The sequence below is a fragment of the Lynx canadensis genome, chromosome A2 (genome assembly GCF_007474595.2).
Source record: "Lynx canadensis isolate LIC74 chromosome A2, mLynCan4.pri.v2, whole genome shotgun sequence".
Classification (NCBI taxonomy): Eukaryota; Metazoa; Chordata; class Mammalia; order Carnivora; family Felidae; genus Lynx; species Lynx canadensis.
In genome coordinates, this window is record NC_044304.2 from 11,901,067 (window position 1) to 11,922,904 (window position 21,838).

The 21,838-nt window shown below is 58.0% G+C and overlaps 1 protein-coding gene and 1 long non-coding RNA gene across 2 annotated transcripts; one reads left to right on the forward strand and one right to left on the reverse strand.

Moving 5' to 3' along the window:
* Nucleotides 1–2,209: 2,209 nt before the first annotated feature.
* Nucleotides 2,210–20,554, forward strand: RAB8A (RAB8A, member RAS oncogene family). Its single transcript, XM_030303379.1, has 8 exons — nt 2,210–2,368; nt 6,737–6,797; nt 8,667–8,727; nt 12,103–12,180; nt 13,709–13,798; nt 14,366–14,431; nt 15,747–15,797; nt 19,109–20,554. Exons 1-8 carry the CDS (start codon nt 2,245–2,247, stop codon nt 19,199–19,201), a joined length of 624 nt encoding a protein of 207 aa, XP_030159239.1. The 5' UTR covers nt 2,210–2,244; the 3' UTR covers nt 19,202–20,554.
* LOC115505680 lies at nt 3,674–14,146 on the reverse strand. Its single transcript, XR_003966087.1, has 3 exons — nt 14,136–14,146; nt 4,767–4,773; nt 3,674–3,880 (listed from the first exon to the last, which is right to left on the reverse strand). It is a non-coding gene; the product is annotated as an uncharacterized LOC115505680 (long non-coding RNA).
* Nucleotides 20,555–21,838: the final 1,284 nt, after the last annotated feature.

Sequence of the window (21,838 nt, forward strand, 5' to 3'; positions counted from 1 at the left end):
TCATTACCAGAATTGCTTTGATACTGGTCTCAGGATCTGATGGGATAAGGAGTCAAAGAGAATTGAAAGCCACACATTCGTATGTGTAGACAATTTTTTGCTCACCAAGTGCAATTAAAAACATTTCCTTCATATTCAACATTTGGCGGACGCTGTGAGCTTGTTTCGATGGCAGAAGCGGAATGTCAATGAATAAAGTATCCTCCCCTTCTCTAGGTGCCCTACCATCACTAGATTGAAGTTCCTTCTCTCCCTCCTGCCCACTCCCTGGGGCTGCAGTCTAAAATCCAGATACCATTCTAGTCCATCTGGAGTCTCGCATTCAACAGAAGTATTCAGTGTTTGTTAAATTGATCTCAGGTCTCAGGGAGCTTCCCAATCCCATGAAGTGTATGCGGAACCTAGGGCATACCTAGGTATAACGTAGGTTGAGGCCAGATGGCAATGACTTGATCCCAACCGACCACCAACGGGTAGTGGATAAGTGTTTTAGAACAAACATACCACAGAGTGAAATCTGGATTGGAGAATAATCCAGGAGACCAGTGCAGAGAAGAGCAAGATTCAACAACTACTAGAACCCACATGTGAGGGTGAAAGAGAAGTGTCTGAGCGGGCTTCCGTTTCACTCGGAAGGTAATTCAGGCCACGCCAGTCTGAGTAGAAGTTGACACGTTCGGTTGTGGACCTGTCAAAGTACCTTTGCCAAGTCCACAAAGCAGCTGGACACAGAAGGATGGCCGGGCTATGTGGATTCCTCCAAGAATCACCTGTGCGGAGATCTCAGCCAGCCACAGTATTGAAGGAGATCACCCAGAGGGCGGAACAGACCTAGAACCGCGAGGAACTCCTAAGGGGCATGCGGAAACCCCAAAGACTGCCATGGGATCTGAGCAGCAGCATGCAGGGAAGGGAGGCATCGCGGCCGAAGAAACCAGCCAGTAGAACGGTCCAAGTCCCAGGAAGGTGGTCGGTAGCGCCCAACGTTACAGACGCCAAAGCGGCTCTGCTTGAAGCTCTCCCCCGCCCCCCGCCGCCCCCCAGCAGCCAGATCAGCGGGGCTGGCCCTAGAGGGAAGCAGGAAGGGCGGCCAGGGCCGGCTTGGGCAGGAGCCTTATGTGAGTCTAGACGCCTTCCCAACGCCCACCTCTTACAAGCAGGACACCACCCGGATCTCAGGCCTCCAAGGCTGGCGTGTCCCAGCTCAAAGCCACCTTCCCACTCTGGAGCCCGGGAGGGTCCCTTAAGCTCTGGCCTCGGTTTGCTCAGCATAAAAAGGCAGAATCAGACTACTGACCCCAGTGGGTTAGGGTGGGGATTAAGGACTTTCGGTGTCGTTTTCGTACGTGCCGACAACAGGCAGGCAAAGGACAACGCTTGTGACTGTTCCTAGCATCCTCACGACCCTAGCTCCCCTGGCGGCTGAGGCTTGGCGGGGGGTCGGGGGGGGGGGGGAACTGCAGGCAGACAGTGGTCTGGACAGTCCCTAATTAGGTCCAAAGGCGCGTCGCGAGGAGTTCTCGCGGGTACGGCTGGTGGCAGTGAAGCCGCTCAGGCGGCGGAGTCGTCCCCCCGGCCGGCGCCGAGACCCCGGAAGATGTCCCGAAGAGGCCTCGCTTCGACGATGACGAGCGTCCCCACTCTCCTTTCCTCTTCGGTTCCCCCTGGATGGACGCAGCGCCCTCCAGACGACACCGCCACCCGCGCACTCCCTTCCCGCGCTCTTCCCGGAGCCTACGGAGGCTGCGCGGGCCGTGAGGGCGGGAGCCGGAGAACCCGCCGCGCGTGCGCCCTCTGCCGGCACCCAACGGTCTCCCGGGCCGCATGCGCACGCGCCCCACTGCGGGCGCGCGGAGCCGTTGGCGACGTTCCCCGCCCTCCCACTCCCACCCGGGGGCGTGGCTGCCCCCAAGTCGGGGGCGGGGAAGAAGGCGGGGACACGCGGTGCCCCGCCCCCCCTGGTCTTCATTTGAAGCCCCTGGACTCTTCACGGCTGGCCAATTGCAGCCCGCCCTGTCCCTAGCGCCGACCAATGACCGGCGCGCTCGGGCCGCTTCCGGCACCGCGCCTTGCTCTCCCCTTCCCCAAGTCTCCCCGCGACGGGAGGGGCGCGGGGGAGGGTGTCGGCCTGGGTGACGCGCCGCGGGCCGGGAGCCAATAGGGGGCGGGCTCGGCGCTGATGGACGGAACCAGCGGCCAGTGGCGAGGCGCTGGCCGCACTTCCCGTCGGGGAGAGAGTGTAATATGGCGAAGACCTACGATTACCTGTTCAAGCTGCTGCTGATCGGGGACTCGGGGGTGGGGAAGACCTGTGTCCTGTTCCGCTTCTCCGAGGACGCGTTCAACTCAACTTTCATCTCCACCATAGGTAGCGGGGCCGGGGAGCGGCCGGGGACGCCGGAGGCCCGGGCCGGGCGCGCCCCTGAAGGGCTGGGGCTGAGGGAGCGGCTGGGCCGGACGGATCCAGGGATTAGAGAGGGTCGAGGGGACCGGAGGGGAAAAGAGCAACCGCTTCCACCTCTTTTCGGGGGTTCCCGGGCTATGGGGAAGGGGGATAGGAACCAAGGGCCCATTTTACAGATGGGGAGACTGAGGCCCCAACTCTCAGCTTGCTCGTCAGGAAGTACAGGTCTTGGGCTGGGGTTTTGGCGCCGGTCATCTCGTGCTGTCCACACAGCAGCCCTCGAAGCTGTTCTTTTGGGGTCGCCGTCTTACAGAAGTGAAACAGGCTTGGGGAGTTGGCCGTAGGAAGAGGCCTTTGACATCTGACCTTATTAAGCATGTACTGTGCGCTAGCCCCATTATGTGCATTATTACCCCCTCCAGTCCTTTGTGTTAGGTGCTGTTATGAGCCTCACTGAGGAATTTGAGGCTCGGGGAGGCATGCGACTCACCCAAGGTCACACAGTCTGCAGGTGGCAAGGATGGAATTTGAATCCGTGTGGGTCTAACGCCCAAAATCAAGACTGGACCACCGGATGGGAGCACTCACCCCAGGGCAAGCACGGCTGATCCATCCCAGAGCCAGCCCTCTCCTGCTCTTTCCTCTGTAATGTTCAGGGGTTAAGCCCCTCTCCCTGACCCTGTTTCCCCCATGGGTGAATTTCTTCTAGAAGGAATGGCAAGAAAGAGTCTGGAGCCTTTCTCTGCCCGACCTTCCATCCCACTAGAAGGTGATAGCAATGATGACTGACAGCTGCCTGCCCTGGGACCTGTCATCCCCAAGGAGATGCCAGATAAAAACCTGAGTGAGAAACCAAAATCAGCCGCTGCCACAGACAGTGTTGACTTCCCTATCTTGAGGCCCGGGACACCAGTTGTCACTTTGCAGAACAGCCTTTCCCACAAAGCCAGCCCACGTTGTGGTTGAACAGAATTGGCTTGTTGCTTCTCAGTTCTGATATCCACAAAAGTGGAGCTGACTTGTCCCCATGTCACAAAAACAGCCATTGCCCATGTGAAAACGTTTGACCTGGAAGTAACACCAATCAAATGGAGTGGCCTGTGAGCTATGCAGCCTTGTTCCAGAATAGTCAGCAAGCCCAGGAGTTGATTCTGAATGGGGAAAGCCTAGGAACCAGGCTTTGCTTTACCCCCTGTGTAACTCGAGCCCAATCACCTTATTTATCTCCCTGAACCCCACCATGAGCTGCTCATTCCATTCCTGCCCCTCTCCAGGAGCTGCGCTTGACAGTTGAGAGAATTGGACTGGAAATGGTCATTCCAGCTTTCCAGCCGCTGGGCGACCCTGAACAAGCACTTAGACTCTGAGCCCTGTTTCTTCAGTTTAGGAGTGATGCTCTCTGCCTTGACCAGTGCCCTGGATGGTTGAGGATCGTAAATGTACAACGAATAAGAGGTTGTTATCGTGGCCGGAGGCCTGGAGCCTGCTTCGGATTCTGTGTCTCCGTGACAGCATCTCATCCCTGGACCCAGATGTTTCTGATTCCTCCCCCTCCACCACTCCAGGGTCCAACTTTGGGATAGCGTTTGCATCTCCATGAATCAGGAAGTGATGTTACGTCCTGGCAGGCTGTGGCTTGCTCTCACCCAGACCTCAGTGTCCCAGCGTCGGAAACTTCCTGTTCAGCACAAGCACTAGTGAGATCAGTTTGGAGATTGGATCTTTCTGTTGGTTTCTCATTCTTGTCCAGGAAACCCAGTCTAGCTCTTTAGGGCTCCGAGGAGGCCGGCCTCCACTTCCAGACAAAGACATGGCTTGGGCAAGGTCGTCTAGGGGAAGTACAGGTGGCACTTAAACCCAGAATCCTTCCCTCCCACCTCAGTATTCTGATTATATTTGTAGTTTTCCAGTAGGCCTCTGTCTTCTGAGCAAATTTAATTCATCCTGACCTTGAAGTGATGGCCTCATAATTCTTAGCCTTGTAAAATTTAACACTTCCTAATTAAATCTGGTGTGTTAATGAAACCCAGGAAGAGGTTAGGACAGAGTGATGCTGTGGGGCTTTGCCGATTAAACAGGGCATCTTGATTTCACGTGTCCCTGTGGACCTGGGACAGGAGGTAGGGGATGTTTTAGGAAGGAACAACACTGGGCCGCTTAGTCCTGAAATGCAACTGAATGTGTAAAGGTGATTCTCTACTGGCACTGAGTACACCTCTGGGTTGTCTTTATGGATCAGGGATTAAGTGGCTGTTCATTTCCTGCCCAGCTTTCGTTTTGCCAGAGCCCGTTCTCAAAAGCTGCATCGATCATTGGCGGTGTGAACTTGGCCCGGCGGCCAAGTTCAGAATTGGTTCTTCACAGCCTGGCTCAGCTCCCACGGCTTCCTCGGGGCCCCATTCACTCATACCTTCAGGGAGACACATGGCAGATGTGAACGTGCTCCGTAAACCACACGGCACCCTGTGGCTTTTATTTCTTTCGCCCTGCCATCTTTCCCCAACGCCTGCTGTGTGCCAGCACGGCTGCAGGGGCTGAAGAAATGACTGGGATGAATCAGAGGGAAACCAATGTAACAAGGCCTGTAGTCAAGGTGTGTGTGCGGGACTCGGTGATCAGTTTCTAGCAGATACATAGCTGGCCTCTGCCATGCTGAATTACCGGAGACACAGCCATGAGTAAGACGTCTGAGTCCCTGCTCTCCTGGGGCTTCTGTCCCAGTGGGCACATTGCAGGTGCAGACTGATATTCCCTGTGGTCCCCTGGACAGCTCCTGAGGTGGGCAGCGATGGAATTAACATCCTGTCATCAGTTCTGAGGGCTCAAGCCAGGCTCCCGCCTCCAGGCTTTGAGGGCAAAGATGTAGAACAAACTCGCAGAGGTAAAGGCAGGGTTGGGCTGTTTTCCATGGGCAACTTTCACCCCAAGATCCGTGGAGCAAATGCACAAATATGCACTGTCAAGGGTGTGCACCCGAAGAAGGAAAAGAAGCGAGGGGAGAGAGAGTGAGGATGGTCAGGAAGGCTCACCTGGGGAGGTGACTTGACCAGAGGCCTGAGTGAAGGGCCGGGGGAGCCAGGAAGTCATGGAAGGAAGCGACGTTCCAAGAGAGGGAAGAGCGAGCACGAGAGCCCTGGGTCCAGACTGTGCGCGGGATATTTAGGAAACAGTCATGGGAGCTGTTTGCTGCGCGGTGGCCAGGCGAGGCAGGACCTTGGCGCACACGCTCAACTGTTCTCACTTCATCCTGGGGCCGAGGGGGTGGCGGAAGCATCTGGAAGGTGTTTTTGGTTGTCGCGGCGTGTGTCAGGCCTTCATTCCTTTTCACGGCCGGGTGGTGGTACGGATGGGCCACGTTTTGTTTATCTGCCCATCCGTTGGTGGACACGCTGGCAGGTTTGGAACAGAGGTTAGCTTCGTGACATGGTTGAATGTGGTCAGGAAAGCTGGGGAGGGGACTGAGGGGGTAGGAGGCTGAGAAGTCACCCTGGTCTTGGGGAAAGGGGACTACAGCCGATGAGTGGGAGAGGAGGGCAGGGTCAGGAAGGCTTCTTGGAAGGCGACCTTCCAGCAGGTCTGGTGGAGGCTCAGAGGTTGAGCGTCCGACTCTTGCTTTTGGCTCAGGTCACGAACTCATGGTTCGTGGGATCGAGCCCCACGTTGGGCTCTGTGCTGACAGCGTGGAGCCTGCTTGGGATTCTTTCCCTCTCTCTCTGCCCCTCCCCCATGCACGCGCGCATGCTCGCTCTCGCGCTCTCTCTCTCTCTCTCTCTCTCTCTCTCTCTCTCTCGCAAGCAAATAAACTTGAAAAAATGAAAGGAGGAAGTTTGTTAGGGTGACAGGTGGGCGGCATAGGGACCACCCGCAGAGAAGGAACGGCATGTGCAAAGGCTGGAGGTCTGTGAGAGCAGTATTGGGGGGCATCCTGGGGCTCCATGCCCTGTGTGTTTGGGAGGGCCTGGTGCTAGGTGGCGGGAGGCGTGGGGCTCTGGCCCTCGAAAGATTCCATGGAGGCCGACTCCGAGAGGCTGCCTGGTGGGCAGAGGGGACAGAACAAGGCTTTGTCGCCTGAAGGACCTGGGTTTGCCCGCCAGCCTGTGCCACCTGGGGCTTCACTCCTGGCAGCTCGGTCTGCCCTCTGAGCCTCAGCTTCCCCTTCCAGGAGAGGAGAAAATTCTCTCCAGGCGCCTCCAGACTTGTTGTGGGAGCTTCCGAGATCCCAGGTGCCCCAGTACCAGGCAGGTGCTCCGTAACAGGTTGGCAGCGGCTGCCTCAGATGCAGCTTGGGCAGTGGGCTGACCGTGATGTGCCTTTTCTTTCCTTTTCTTTCAGGAATTGACTTTAAAATTAGGACCATAGAGCTCGATGGCAAGAGAATTAAGCTACAGATATGGTAAGAGGCGTTGGCGTCCTCCGCCCCTTCACCCAGGGAGTGCTTTGAGCCAGAAGCCTTGGTGCCTCTCTCTTTCCCCCTCCCTGTGACCATGGCCTCCACCTCTTTGTGCCTAGCCATACGCATCAGGCTTTCTTCCAAAACCCCAGAGACTGGGCTCTGCTGGTTACGGGGCCTGGAGTCTGTCAGCACCTTCTGGGGACATAGCTGCCAGTCCGGGTTAGCTCAGCATTTCGATGTGGGCACCGCTGGGCCTGGGCTTCCGAGTGGCCTGCTTCCATTGGACTTGGAGCGTGCCCTCTGTGCCTGGGCGGTGGTGAAGGCTTTGGGACAACGCCATGCCCCAGCCCAGTGTTTCCTTTTGACCCTATCAGCTCGCTGAAGAAGGCCAGACATCATTTCCTCTTTTCTCCCCCACCCCCGGGGAAGCCCAGGCCTTACTTCTTTAGCCCACAGACCTGAAATCCCAGAACTAAAAATAAGCTGAGGCCAGGCCCAGCGGCAAGACCCGTTTTCTATTCCGCTTACCTGGGGCTGACTTCTCGTGATACATGAAATCGGAGAGGTTGTGAGTCCCTGTCGCTGACTGGGGTCTGTAGCCCCTCGGAAGTGCCAGGAAGGCTGAGCTCAGATGGTCAGATGGAAGGGGAGTCCCCGCCCTGCAACCACATCACCCACGGGGAAGCATGAGCCTTGAGCGAAATGAAAGAGAAGTCACATGTGAGAGGGTGGCGAAGTCTCCCTGCCCTAGCGAGCACCTGTGGTGGGAGGGAGTGCCGTGAGGGGGGCCACGAAGCCACCTTCCCCGCAGCCCGTCTCCCTCCCCCGAGTCTCAGAGCGTGAGCATCGCTCTGCCTGCCCAGGGCGCCCCCTCGGCTCCCGTGATGTTCGCCTCTGATCTGACTCCAGAGTGGAAATCTGGATGAGGCCAGACGCCTCGTCAGCCGGTAATCTGCCCGTCTCTGGTCTCTGGTCTCTGGCTGCCTCATAAGTTACAAGCCCTAGAAGCATCTCCATCTTTACCACGTGGCTCCCCAGCAGCCTCGGCGCCCGGAGTCCAAGGTGACACGGCGGCAGCTGGCAGAAGTTTCACTTTCCTCTTCTCCTCTCTTCCTACTTCTGCTTTCAGCAGTCTCGATGGGGTCAGTGACTCTCTTAACGCTTCTCTAGACTAGGGCCGTGGCGGAGGATAGAAATGACTGTTCCTAACCACTAACGTCACCTGCCGTTGGTGTCAGAAAGCCAGCCGAGCCCCAGATTGAGGGGCCTCCGTGCAGCCCAGCCATGCAGAGCCCTCGCAGGGTCACGAAAGGAACCCCGAATCCAGAGACAAAAGACATGGGGCTTGCCCTGGCCCCGCCACCAATCAGTTAGGCCATCTTTACACCGAGCACTGAATGCCCCCTGTGCCAGGAGCTGGGCTGGGCACGATGTGTCTCACCCAGGTGTCGCCCTGCACCAACGAGGGAAGACTTGCTCCCTGGCTTCTGCCAAGACAGCAAGCAAGCATGAAGGTACACCCCTCCAGCCATGTGACCGGCCCCTTCCATGCCTGCATGGCCCTGGATTTTCACAGCTGACATCCGATCTCGGCTCTTCTGTGAGCCGGAAACTCTGGGAAGAATCCCCAGGAAACAGAGGTGCAGCAGAGGGGTCATTGGAGGGAATGACTTTACGCCCTATGGGGCAGGTCTTTGACACCCCTGAGTCACTGTTTCCTCCTCTGTAAGAGTAGAGGACAAAGGTGCTGTCCCACAGTCGGACAGTAAATTAGGAAACGACCCGCGTCCATCCCGGCTGAGTACCCATTGTTCCCACAGTGATGACGATTCGTGTTTGCTGTCACCACTCTCCCTTCTTCTCCTCTAGGGACACAGCTGGTCAGGAACGGTTTCGGACGATCACAACGGCCTACTACAGGGGCGCAATGGTATGGACTGGTTTTCGTTTCTTTTTTTAAAGTCCACGTGAACATCACTCTCGTGAATGCCCGAACCCGGCTGCTTCTGGGGAGTCCGTGCGCGGGCTCCTCCGGGGTCCTCGGTCCCGGGTTAGTTTTAGGAAAAGGCTATGTGCCCTGCCCCCACCCCGACATACATCCTCTTCTGCTTCAGGGACAATGCAGGGTTTAAGGACGGTTAATTCTTTGGGAATGAGGGAAGACAGAGGAAGCCGGTTCTTCCAGGTGAGGTCAGTGAAATTGGAGATAGCATGCCCCAACACTTAGGAGCGCTCACGTGGCCTGTGTCAGTCTCTGTGGAATTTGCTACTGAAAACTTGAACATCATCCAGGAGTTGGCTTGCTCTGGGCAGTTGGCCGTTGTATGGTCCCCCGGGCCAGAGGCAGGGTGCTATCACAGGAAGACTCGTTCCCCATCCCTCAGGTACTTTTACGGAGCACCTTCTCTAGGCCAGGCCTGAACTAGATGCAGAGGAGGACCCGGAATAGGCCGGGTTCCTGCCCTCCGAGTGGGTCGAGCACATGTGAGGTGTGCACACAGTGGAGCGCTCAGGGTCTGGGAGCGGGAGGCAGAGCCCTGGCCCCTGGCTCAGCACCCTGGGTCACCCTCTGAGCTGCATCTCCTTACTTGGAAAGTGGAACAGAGAACAGGACTCCGTTCCGGGCAGCCGCGAGGGCGGATGGCCATCTCCCCGTTTCCGGCGCCCGGTGCACACCCCATCATGTGACCGCATACATGCCTGTTTCCTCTGCAAGACCACAAGCTCTGTGAGGGCAGTGCCACGTCTCGGTCACTGCCATATGCCCCGTGCCTGGGACCACGCTGGGTATGTGGTGGGTATTCAGGAAATACTGGTGGACGGCAGAAATGAATGGAGGCATTGAGAGTATCCCACACAGCTTTTGAAACATAACAGAAACTCAGTCGTGTGCATTGCAACCTTAGCACTCCTCATTAAAATTTATTTACTAATTTTCTTCCCACCTGGCTGTGCTCTGGTGGGGCAGGGGCCTCGGGGAACCGGGGTCCTGGGGGAGCTTCTGCTGTGTGGCCTCAGGTAGGCCCCCTCCCCATCTGGGCTGAAATAGCCCCCCCACCGCCCCCATTCTCTGAGGCCTTTCGTGTGCCAGCTGCTGGGCCCAGGTCTTGGCCATTAACAGTGGAGCATGGGTGCCACGGTTGTCCACGTTTCACTGACAGGGGACCTAAGGCCTAGCACGGTTCCATGTCCTGCTTCAGTTCACGCAGAGGGGAAATGACTGGGCTGGTGCCGATTGGCTGTCTCCAGTGCCCACATCCTCAGCCAGCCCTTGATGACGCTGGCCTGAGCCAGGGTGTTGGTGGCTTGCAGTCCTAGATTGGATATATATAGCCTTATAGAACCCATATATAAAGCCAGCGACCACATGTGGCTCTTTGAGTGTAAATTGACGCAAGTAAGAAATCCAGCCCCTTGGTCGCACTTTGTAGGCACTGCAGAGCCACGTGTGGCCAGGGGTGACCTTACCGGATAGCTCAGAGAACATTGCCCCCATCACAGCCATCGCCCTCTCCCTGCATGGTACTCGACTCTTGGGTCCCAAATTTGAGGACATTGGGTGTCCGTTGTCCCGTTGGGAACTTACAAGCTGATAGGGGCAGCCGTGCCCAGTGGGGGCTGGGAACATGGTCACTTGGGGCCCCGAGGAGAGTTTCCACGGAGGACCTGGAATAGGGTGATCCTGTGTTTTCTCGGCACTTCTCTCTCCTGATAGCTCCACCCGCCGCCCCCACCCCTCGGTTGGTGAATATCTGGGACCTTGGAATCTGGAGCATGGGGTGTCAACTTGCTGGTGGTGGCCAGAGCCCTGGGCCACCCGAGGGGCCAGTCCCTGGATAAAAGGGAGGAAAGTTCTCGTGACCTCGTGGCGTTTCTTGCCCCGACGGCCAGAGGCCTCCATGGTGCTCGACCTAGGGAGTCTGTGCACCGGGATCTCGTACTCGAGCTGGCCTTGGCTGGGGAGTGGCCGACAGCACGGCCTCTACAAGCTCCTGGTTGTCCTGCAGGTGGTCTCCGTTCAGTCTCCCCAAAGGGGGCCCCCAGATGGCCTTCCGGAGGGGTCCTGGCTGGGGCCTCGGTTGTGGCAGGCTGCGAGGCCCCTGCGTGTCTCCTTGGGTTCACGGTGGGGCTTCGGAATTGCAGGGGCTCTCCTGTCCCGTCCCTGAGGTCTTACCACACGTCCTCGCCGCTCTCCACCCAGTGCCCACAGCCCACGTTCTCACTCTGCAGACTCAGGCAGCCTCAGGGACGTCTTGGCCGGCACCAGCAGTCTCAGATGCAGGGCCGGGCCGTCAGGAGGGGGTGGCCTGAGCACATGGAGTAAGCCAGACCGGCCCAGGACAGCTGGGGCCCTGTGCCTGGAAGGTGGCCCTCGGCGTTACTTGGTCCTGATGAGGGCCCAGGGAGGTTCCTAATGGGAGCTGGTGTGACCAACTTGTTCAGGGTCAGTCTTTCCTGGGCTTGAATCTTTAAGGGTGCTTTTGTGGGCCTCAGTTTGCTCTGTATCAAACAGGGACACGTGTCCTTTGCAGTGACGGCAAGGTCACGGGCCCAGGTGGAGGTGGGTTCACTCTGCAGCTCTTTAGAGACTCCTGCGCTGTCTCCCACCTGCTCACACGTGGGTAACGGACCCTCAGGGGCCTCAGTGCCGCCCAGCCCCACGCTTCAAGCTGGCCCCGTGGGTGGAGTCATTGGAACACACAAGAGTGTCAGGATCAGGCCATCCAGGGTTCAGACCCCAGTTACGCCCTTTACTCTCTCATGGGAAGGGAGGCGGGCCTGGCCGTCCCACACCTCTGGGTCCTCGTCTGCAGAGTGGGGACAGCTGGACCCACCTGTGAGGGCTGTGAGGCTTCAACGAGACCCTACCATAGAACACGGTGCGCAGTAGGTGCTCGGAGGAGACTCAGGCAGGGCGGGCTGAGTGAAGGGGAGCACTGTGGGCCCTGGGGCCATGGAACACGGGGCTGGGAGGCAGGTGGGACGCCGAGAGCTGCCAGGCCATGGGCACATGTGCCCTGCTGGTGCTGGGGAGCCCGCGAGGCTCGTCTGCAAGCACGAGTGTGGTGGGGTCTGGTCTGCAGGGTGAAGGGTCACCTTGGTGGCGGGGTGGGCAGGACTAGAGCCTGGGCGACCAGGGAGGAGCCGGTCCTAGAGTCCAGCAGAAGGAAGGGCCCCAGGGGTGGAGTGGAGGGAGTTGGCAGGAGGGGTGTCTTGCTGGGGTCTCGGCCACCCCACCTTGCTGGGGCCTCCCCCTCAGCTCGCAGCTTGTCCAGAGCACACGTTTGTCTCCCTTCCCGCCCAGGGCATCATGCTGGTCTATGACATCACCAACGAGAAATCCTTTGACAACATCCGGAACTGGATTCGGAATATTGAGGAGGTAAGGCTTGCGCCCCTCACGTGCAGAGGAACTTCGTGCGTGTCCCCACCTCGGTCCCCACCCCAGAGCTCCTCGGATAAGAGATGAGCTCACTGAGGCACAGAGACCCCTAGAAGTCACTTGCCAAGAGCTCCATGGCCAGGGATGTACCCGGAATGGGGACCGGAACCCAGGTGGCTGACCCTGGAGACCACACATGGGCCTCACGTCATCATAGGGTGGCCCTGAGAGCCCATTAATTTCCCCACCGGGGCTGTCAGGTTTGGGCAATGTCTCAGCCATGAGAGAAGAGATACCTGAGCTCTTGATCACTGTGAGCATTTGGTGCTTTCTAGAAACGGGAGGTTCCAGGATAGGCATGACCCTTGCATTTGGCAGACAGGCGTTTCAGATTGTTCTCTGAGTTTCAGCAGAGCGGGGTGTGAGCTAGTTTGAGCCACCCGAGTTCAAGCCAGCAGCTCTTCGACTGCAGCTGGCTGGGAAAGCAGACCTTGAACCCAGGAGGGGAAAGAAGGCAGTTAGCCCCGCCTCCCCGTCCCAAAGCTGGCGTCCCCGCCTTCTGGCTCCCCAGACAGGCTCACCCCAAAGCCTTCTTGGACGACAGCACTTGTGCCTCTCGGTGACTCACCAGGTGGGGCTTCGGGTCTGAGGGGCAGCGAGAGGACTTCACCCATCCATAAAGCCACGGCCAAAGGTCACGGCACGGCTGACATCTGTGAGCAGTGGCACCAGGCCGCCATCCTGACAGGCCCACTGTCAGACCTGATGGTCTGCTGGCCGGAGGCCGTGCCTGGGCTGAGGACAAGGAACCACTCCCATTGGTCCTTGTGGAAACTCAGTGTTTGTGGCCAGTGGGCGAGAGGGTCTTGCAGTTAACAGGAAGTTCGGGAGCAGAGCAGTGTTTTCACAAGACCTGATCTGAGCTACACGACGAGGTCCCTTTCCATACCCTCGTCCTTCAGGAAGCGTGGAACCTTCCACTGGAGCCCAAGAAAGGGTTGGAGGAGGAGCCCTTTACAAGCATGAGGCAGCTGTGGGGGGTGCCAGGGGATGGGGACACCCCAGGGCTGGCTGCAGTGGGGGGCCATTGCCACCCCAGGCGCTGCCCACTTCCAGAGTCCAAACGGAGCAAGGTGGAGTGGGGCGGAAGGTCCTGGGAGAGCAGCTGGGGCCTCCAGCAGAAGAGGCAGGGAGGGAGGGAGGCGAGCGGGGATAAATATCCCAGCCTCGCTTGCCTCTGTAGGCCAGACCCTGCCAGGAGCCCGGGGATGGCCTCGGGGCCTGGGTGACACAGCCCGTAGGGAAGCTGTCCTCAGCAGCCAGAGAGCATGTCCTCGGTCAGAGTAGTAGCCAGAACCTGGACTCTGCTCTTGTATTGGCTGTGTGACGTGGGACAGGCCACTCAGCCTCTCTGATCTTCAGCTCGTCCCCTGTACAAGGGTGTGTCAGCAGTCTTGGCCCACCACGTGGATTTTGGGGGACAGACTGTGTTGGCCTCTGACCTCTCACCATCCGTCTGCCCCTTCAGCATGCTTCTGCAGATGTCGAAAAGATGATACTTGGGAACAAGTGTGACGTGAACGACAAGAGACAAGTGTCCAAGGAACGGGGAGAGAAGGTGGGCATGGCCACGGGCGTGGGCCTGGCACCTCGTGGCACAGGGACCTCAGGGTTTTAGGGTTCTCTGCATGGAGGCCTGTTCTGCCCCAGAGGGTCTCCGATTGCTCACTCGCCGAGTGGGCTTTGGGGGAGACTCTCTCACTGTCTCTACAAGCATACGATAACCGGCCAGCCTGGCTTGTACAAGACTGAGGGGGTCTGGGACTCAGGACAAAGGGAGAGTGGAAGGCACTCCTTCCACTGGGCTTCCGTCTAAAGACTGGAACACGCAGCGGCTTCTGGGATGTGCTCTGTGTGCTCCCTTACGGCATCCGGTTGGAACCTGTGGGACCCACAGGAAGCAGAAGAGAGAGCCGTGGTTTGAGCCACGCCCCCTCCACCCTCCTGCCAGGGATGTTCACCACCTGCTCTCCACTGGGGACTTGAGGGAGCAGCCCAGGGTGTCAGATCCATGGCCTGAGACCGCCCCCCAACTCCCACCACTGCACTGCTCCTGGCTCAGGGTTTGTGGGGTTTAGGGGTACCTAGTGGCTAACATGCACGTGTGTATCTCCCTTCCACACAGCTCGCCCTGGACTATGGAATCAAGTTCATGGAGACCAGTGCGAAGGCCAACATCAACGTGGAGAATGTGAGTCCTGGGCCCTCCGGGCTGAGGGACAGGCTGCACCCTCTAGGGAGGCTCTACCAGAGGGACCGACCTCAGGCCCTGGGCTGCCTAAGGTCGGTCCCTCATCCGGCTGGCCGCGCGGCACTTTCTAGGCAGTGTGCCAGGCCCCTTGAGGGACTTGCCATGTTCTGACGTCAGCAGGTGCAGGCCCTGGCTGGGCACCTAGGCTGTTACCTCAGTGGTTCTTGGGCAGCCCTGGGGAGCAGGCGCCGTTTTACCAATGGAGAAACGGCCTCAGAGAGTCCCAGCTGACAGGTGCCCAGGCCCAGCTCCACGTATGTGCCCTCGGCCCTGCCACCCTCACAGACAGGCCCCGGTCAACAAGCCCAGATGACTGAGCTTTGGCCCGGGCCACCCGCTCTTCTCCGTGGAGCTGATCTGCCGACCTCCATCCCACTGCCCCAGTGGTCTTTCCAAAATGCACCTTCCATGTTGCTCCCAACACGCCTGGCACAGGAGGCCCTCCCTCACCAGCCCCAGGCGGTGTGTGCCACCCACAGCTTGGGCCTTGCCCACAACTTTCCATCCCAGGCCACCCGTGCCACACCCTCCTTGCACCCCCTTTCCCCTCAGGGCCCAGCCCAAGTGGCCCCTCGCAGAGAGACCTTCACTGTCCCCCAGACCCTTAGGCCCACCACTTTGGTCTTCCCTAGCACCGAAACCAGCCTTCACAACAGAATATTCCACGTCATGTGGGCGTTCGTTGAGACTCAGCCTCCCTACCAAGAGGGGCCAGCTCGAGCCTCGTCAAGCATGGGGAGGCAAACCTTTACCTGGCACTGGCCCTCCCAGGCCTCCCTGCTGGCAGGGACCCCACGCGAAGTGTGTTTGGCTAAGAATGGCTTGTTTTTCTCTCTGCCTGGCCCCTGACCTGACCGTCAGAGGTGGGGACAAAAGTGGACAGAGCACAGGAGTTGGGGGTGGAAAACTGGGCCCTCCTCCTGGATCCTTCTGGCTCTGTCAGTTAGGCACTGGGTGCCTTCAGACAAGTCACTCGACCCCTCTGAACCTCAGTTTCCTCTGTGTCCGGTCAAGGGTGACCCCATGTCCCAGGTCATTGGCTCAGGGGAGGTGGCGGTCCAGCTTGGCAGGAGTGGCCCAGTGGTGGCAGGAGATGGGGCTGGACAGGTGAGACCCCACCCGGGAAGCCACCCTGACGCTGCTCTCCTGCCCACCCCACTGTCCTGCCACTTCTCCTACACGGGAGTGGCCCAGCACCAGCAGGCCCCTACCCGCTTCCTGCTCCCGCGGCCCTGACAACATCCTTATTCCACAGGCATTTTTCACTCTCGCCAGAGACATCAAAGCAAAAATGGACAAAAAACTGGTGAGTGTATGTGCTTTCTGAATCCTTGCATGGGTCCTGTTGGAGCCAGCCACCCTTGGCCTCAGTGCTGTGACACCTCCCCGGGCAGATCCTGCTCTTCGGGGCCCAGCTAGACCCAGTCGAGCATCTCTGGGAAAGGGGCAGGAGTTAGCAGGAGTGGTTTGGGCATCCACAACAGGACACGCTGCTCTGGGGCCCGGAGCTGCTCCGTGACAGGTGCTCCCTACTAAGTTCATGGGCCAGCAGGGGACACGCGGCCCTTGCCGTCCTACCTGGGAGATGGCACGTGTGAGGAGAGAGAGCCTCCTGCAGAAAAGCCCCAGGCAGGCCCAGAGCCACAGTCCGCCACCCCCCCAGTCCGTGACAAGACACCCCCTGCCCCCCCCACCCCCCCCGCAGGGCTGACAGCCACCAGCTTTCTGTCTTGATGAGTCCACCCCAAGTTCTGCTGGCTGTGACAGTTCTGTGGCCTTCGGTGGGTGCCAAGGCCCTGGGGCCTCTGAGAGGTCCCACCTGGATCCCTCCGTATCCACCCTTTTGTCTGTTTTCTGGCCTTTTTGTTTCATGGTCCCCACTCTCTACAACTACCACTTTCTTTGGTCACATCTACACACTCGAGTTTACGTTGGGCGTGTTCAGCCCCTAAACACTGCTGGGAGTCTTGGCCCGGAGCCCTCCATTCCAGTGGCCCCTGTTTCCCAGCCAGGTGACACCCCTCGCTGTCTGATTCAAGGGCGTGAAGTGAGCTATTCGTTGGCTTGCGTTACGCCTGGTCACCCGCGAGTGCGCACATGACACAAAATGCCACTCGGGTAGGTCATGTCTGACTGAAAACATGCCTCCGGAATTCTGAGATGCTGCGAATTCAGTCATAAGGGATGGGATCCATTTAGCGGCAGCCCTTTAGCCAAAACAGGACCGTGTCCACGCAAGCAGACGCACGGCCCCGACGACGGCGTGCAGTGTTCCTGTAATTTTGTTTCTCTTCAGCCCGAGTTTGATTCTAGAGGATCCTTCTGACACTCGCCCCCTGGCGGTGACACTAAGCATCACACTCACTTTTTCCGTAGCCTGTGCTTTCGGCATCGGCCTGTCGACTGCCCCTAGAATGTGCCGTGTCCTTCCACGGCCCAGACTGTGAAACACGGATGTGCAGCCACACTCCTTGCGACCTCTCTTTTTCTGAGCTGAACTGTAAATCACAGTTAAACGCCTTCTCATTCCCTGTCACCTTTGTTCACATGCAGAGTTGCAGCCTCCGCGGCTTCCTATCTGTCTTTTTAATCGAAATGCCACTGACGTTGAACGTTGCGTAAATTTGAGGCTTACAGGACATTGGTTTTAACACGTTGGGAGCTGATACCTCTATTATCTCACATACTCGCGTACTTATCGTTTCTCTTTTGCGTTGAGAACAATTCAGATCTGGTCTCTTAAGCAACTTTGACTGTAATCGCTGTGCCGTGCATCAGATCTCCAGAACTGTCTATGTGCTAGTTGCAAGTTCGTATCTGTGGTACTCAGACGGCCAGTTCTGACCACCCCTGCCTCCCCTCCTAGAGCATCAGGGGAAGCCAGGCCCCGCCAGCACCCTCCTCCCGGACCGCTGGTGCTCTCCCGCTCCGCTCAACCCAGCGCTCCTCGCCGCTGAGCACACACTGCGTCCCCACAACCCGTCCGGGCCGCTGCCACCCTCTCCACCTTGTCTCCCTGCCGCTTCCCTGCCGTCCACTCCAGGCCTTTTTTTGTTCCTCACATGCCCCACGTTCCTTTAGACTTTCCTCTCCACCGGGGAGAGTGGCGGTCCGGCTTGGCAGGAGTGGCCCAGTGGGCGCCCCCCTCGCACATCCGTGTCCTAAGGCTGCTGGAATGCATTCCCGGAACAAGCTTAGTAGCGTCAACGACACACGAGCATGACGGTTCGGTTCTGGAGGTCACAAGTCTGAAACGGGTCTCACTGGACTGAGACCAAGGTGTCAGCAGGGGTGCCCTCCCCACAGGGAGGACCCGCCGCCTTGCCTTGTCCAGCTTCTAGAAGCCACCACATTCCTTGCCTTGTGAGCCCTTCCTCCATCTTCCCAGCCAGCCACCCAGCACCTCCCTGACCCTGCTTCCTGCTTCCTGCTTCCTTAGTCTCACTCGTCCTCGACCACGGCTGGAAAGTTTCTCTGCTTTTATGGAGTCACAGGGTTAGATGGGGCCCACCTGGGTGATCCAGGCCGCTCTCCCCACCCCTCCTCAATCGCGTCTGCAAAGTCTCTGCCACCACGTCTGTGCAGGTTCCAGGGACGAGGGCGTGGACATCTTGGGGGGCAGTTATTCCGCTGACCACGGCCCCTGGACCATCCCTGGCCTCGCTTCCGAGAGGTCTCCGCTCAGACATCGCCATCGAAACGCTTCTCCACCCTTCACCTGTTTTGTCTCATTACTCACCGCTCATTTGTTTACCTGTGCGATTTGTCTGCCCCCAGCAGGACCTTTTGTCCTGTCCACCCCTGCGTGCCCAGCGCCCACAAAAGTGCCTAGCACCACATAAGTGTTTGGTAGTTGCCTGAATAAAACTTCAGGTTTTACCTAAGAGCACAAAGGCAAGAAGAAACTAGTCAAAAGGAGACCAAACCTCGCAAACAGTAGAATGGCAGAAAGCAGGGTCTGAGTTCCCAGGGTAGGCAGGGGCCAGCTCGCAGAGGCTTCAAGTGACGGATTTAGGCCACTCCTCAGAAACCTGGGGGAGGTGGATGGGTGTCAGTATGGACTGAGCAGACGAGATCAGAGATTACGGCTTATGCCACCAGCTGCGGGGCAGAAGGTGGACAAGGGGAGAGGTGGGTCCGAGCCTTGGCACACGGTTACGGGGAGTCCTGTGTGAGTGGCGTTGCAACCTTGAGCCCAGCCTCCCCTCAATCCCAGGAGGCAGTCTTTCCACTGCCCCTGGGCTGCCTCGCCGGGAGGGGCTGAGCACAGATGGATAGATGGATAGAGGGACGGAAGTAGGGAAAGGAGAATGAGATGCGTCAACAAATGGTGGGAAAGTTGTCGAGGAGATGAATGGAACGGGGGATGGGCAGGCGACTGAAAGACTGACAACGAGTGGTTGGAAAGGGGAGGAACGTAGCAGATCTGGGGTTTGTAAAAAGCGAGTTGGAAGGGACAGTTGGATGAATGGATGGTTGGAAGGTGGCAGAGGTTTGACAAATGGGAGGATCCTGGCAGACGGGTGGGTGGTTGGTTCGTTGGTCGGTGGGCCGGTTGGTTAAGAGACATAGTGCTGATCCCCAGCCGTGACCTTGCAAAACCCTTTGCGATTTCAGGAAGGCAACAGTCCCCAAGGGAGCAGCCAGGGAGTCAAAATCACCCCAGACCAGCAGAAGAGAAGCAGCTTTTTCCGATGTGTTCTTCTGTGAGGAGCACTGCCTTACTCTGAGCCTCGCTCAGCTGAGCTGACTGTGCCTGTCCTGAGCGAGCCCCTCGCTCGGCCGGGGGCCCTCCCCCCCCAACACTCCCCGCCGTGCCGCGGCCACCGGGCCCGTGGCCACCAGACACAGTTGAGAAATTGTTGATTTTAGTAACTGTCTGATCTTTTTTCAACTTTGGAGATGGAATGAGTTAAGGATTTGCTATTTTTCTGGTCTGCGGAACGGGCCCTCTCACCACGTGACCAGAGAGGAAGCTGGAGCGGAGCTGTGGCCGCCAACATCAGCCGGCACGGTGGGCCCCTGTCTCCAGGCCTCCCTGCAGCACAACCGAAGCCCCACCGGAAAGCCCGTCCACGTCCCCACCACAGAAGCCGGGCCCCGGAGCCCAGCGACGGTTCCAGGAGTGCTGGGCCCCCACACCCTGAGCGAGGCGACGCGTGCCGGGCCCACAAAGCGTCCAGCCAGCACATCTGACGCCTACCTTCTCCTCTTCTGTCAGTTTTGGACAAGTGACAAAAACCATTCTCTTTCCCCCGCCCCCTTTTCTCTTCTTAACTGTCAAGCCAGACCAAAGGGAAGCACAAATTACGGAAATCCTGAGGAAAGAAGCGTGGGGGGAGCCCTCCGTGGGCCTCTCTCGGCGTTCCCCGCCTGAGCACCGAGGGGACGCCACGCGTGACCCCGAAGACGCAACCAACCGCACACGGTCCACCTGTGATTGGGGCATCTGTCTGCCTCTGGGCCCCCGGGCAGCCCCCCCGCCCCCCGCCCCCCGCGTCCTCTTCCCTCCTGCTGTCTCCAAACTGGACATTCTTTCTAGCTGAGAGATTTTTTATTTTTCCAGATCTGTAGTGCCATGAAGTGATTCCGTCTTTGATTTCCAGTGGCAGACCCAGGTGCTTGGGAGCCCGTGCGCACCTCTGGCCGGACGTGGCCAAGAGCGTGAGGCCGCGCTCGGCGCTGGCCGAGGCCCAAGGCGACAGGCTGGCCGCATAGCAGTCGGAGTTGGTTTTTAGCTGCCGTCACCAGGTTCTGTTGTGACAGCTCTGCCCTCCTGTAGAGACTGTGCAATTGGACCAGGTAGCCAGGTCGGAGAGGCGTCACCAGGGAGCCTTTATTTTTTCTTATCCTTCCCCCCCCACTCTCCGCCACCCCTGCCCCCCCGCCCCGCCCCAAGCTGCTGTCAGTCCAAGCCATTGGCGTTGTAGTTTCTTCTTTTTGGAATTAAAACCAACATACCAGCAATAGTCTGCTCTCCCCTGAAATTTCTTAACATGCTCTGTTTACATTGATAAATGCACTTAAGGAAAACAAACAAATTAAAGCTCGTTTTAAAGTTAACGGATTTTTTTTTTTTTTACAGCTTATCTTAGTTCTTTCCTTAGTTTTAATTTCATCAGTAAAATCATAGATTGGACTAGATCAGCGTTAACGGATTTTTATGTCCCCACATTCCCTGCAGGTACGCAGCTGTGGCCAGGTGTTGGGTCCGGGGTCCTCAGGATGCCCGTTAATTTAAAAGACAGGCCTGGGGGCGCCTGGGTGGCTCATCCGGCAAACTGCCCAATCCTTTATTTCGGCTCAGGTCGTCATCTCGCGGTTTGTGAGGTCAAGCCCCAGATCAGGCTCTGCACTGATGGCACGGAGCCTGCTTGGGATTCTCACTCTCCCTCTCTCTCTGGATGGCGCGTCTCAGCCTGGGATAGACACATGTCACTGAGGGATCGGCTGCTGTCAGCATCGTGCTCATCATCGTTATTATTAGCATCGCTATTTGTTTTGCTCCCCAAGAGCAGAACCCACTTCTGTTTTTCGCATCTCGTCTCTTAACGGGGCACAAGTCACGTAAATAGCTCACGGCTCTGAGCTGTATTTGCCCCATGATGCTCCATGTCTGCACCTGTTGCCCCCCTCCCCCCTCCCCCCCCACCCCCCCGCCGAGTCAGGCTGGGGTCCCGGAACCTCCGTCCTGCCTTAGACCTGGCCTTTTGCTGAGAGAGGAGCTTTGATGCAGTGGCAGACAGGGAGAGATGACTCCTCGACTTTTTTCTTTTTTTTTTTAGTAACGGCTTTATTGAGATCTAATCCACCCACCGAACCGTCCACCCACCGAAGTGCAATTAAGCGGCTTTCAGCGTATTCACAGCGATGTACCGCCATCCCTGCGGTCCATTTTAACACATTCTCCTCACTCGGTCCCCATGAGCTGTCACTCCCCAGACCCCCTCCTCCAGCCTTCTGGCAACCATTAGTCTTTCTGTCTCTGGATTTGCCTGTTCTGGACACTCCATATAAACGGGATCGCACGCGATGTGGCCTTTTGTGTCTGGCTTCTTTCACTCAGCATAGTTTTCTAGATCCATCATGTAGCACGTGTGAAGACTGCTTTGCACGGCCGAATAATAATCCGTTGAAAGGATGGACCACAGTTTTTTAATCTAGTCATCCATTGATGGGACATCCGGTTATGTCCGCTCTTTGGACACCTCAACTGTTGTCTGTTCCGCGGGCGTGCCCGGTTTCTTCCTGCCACAGGGCCTTTGCCCTTGCTGTTCCCACTTGTGCAAGCCTGGCCTGCATGTGGACTTGCGCGACAACCGTCTCCCCGTGGACTGTGGGCTCCAG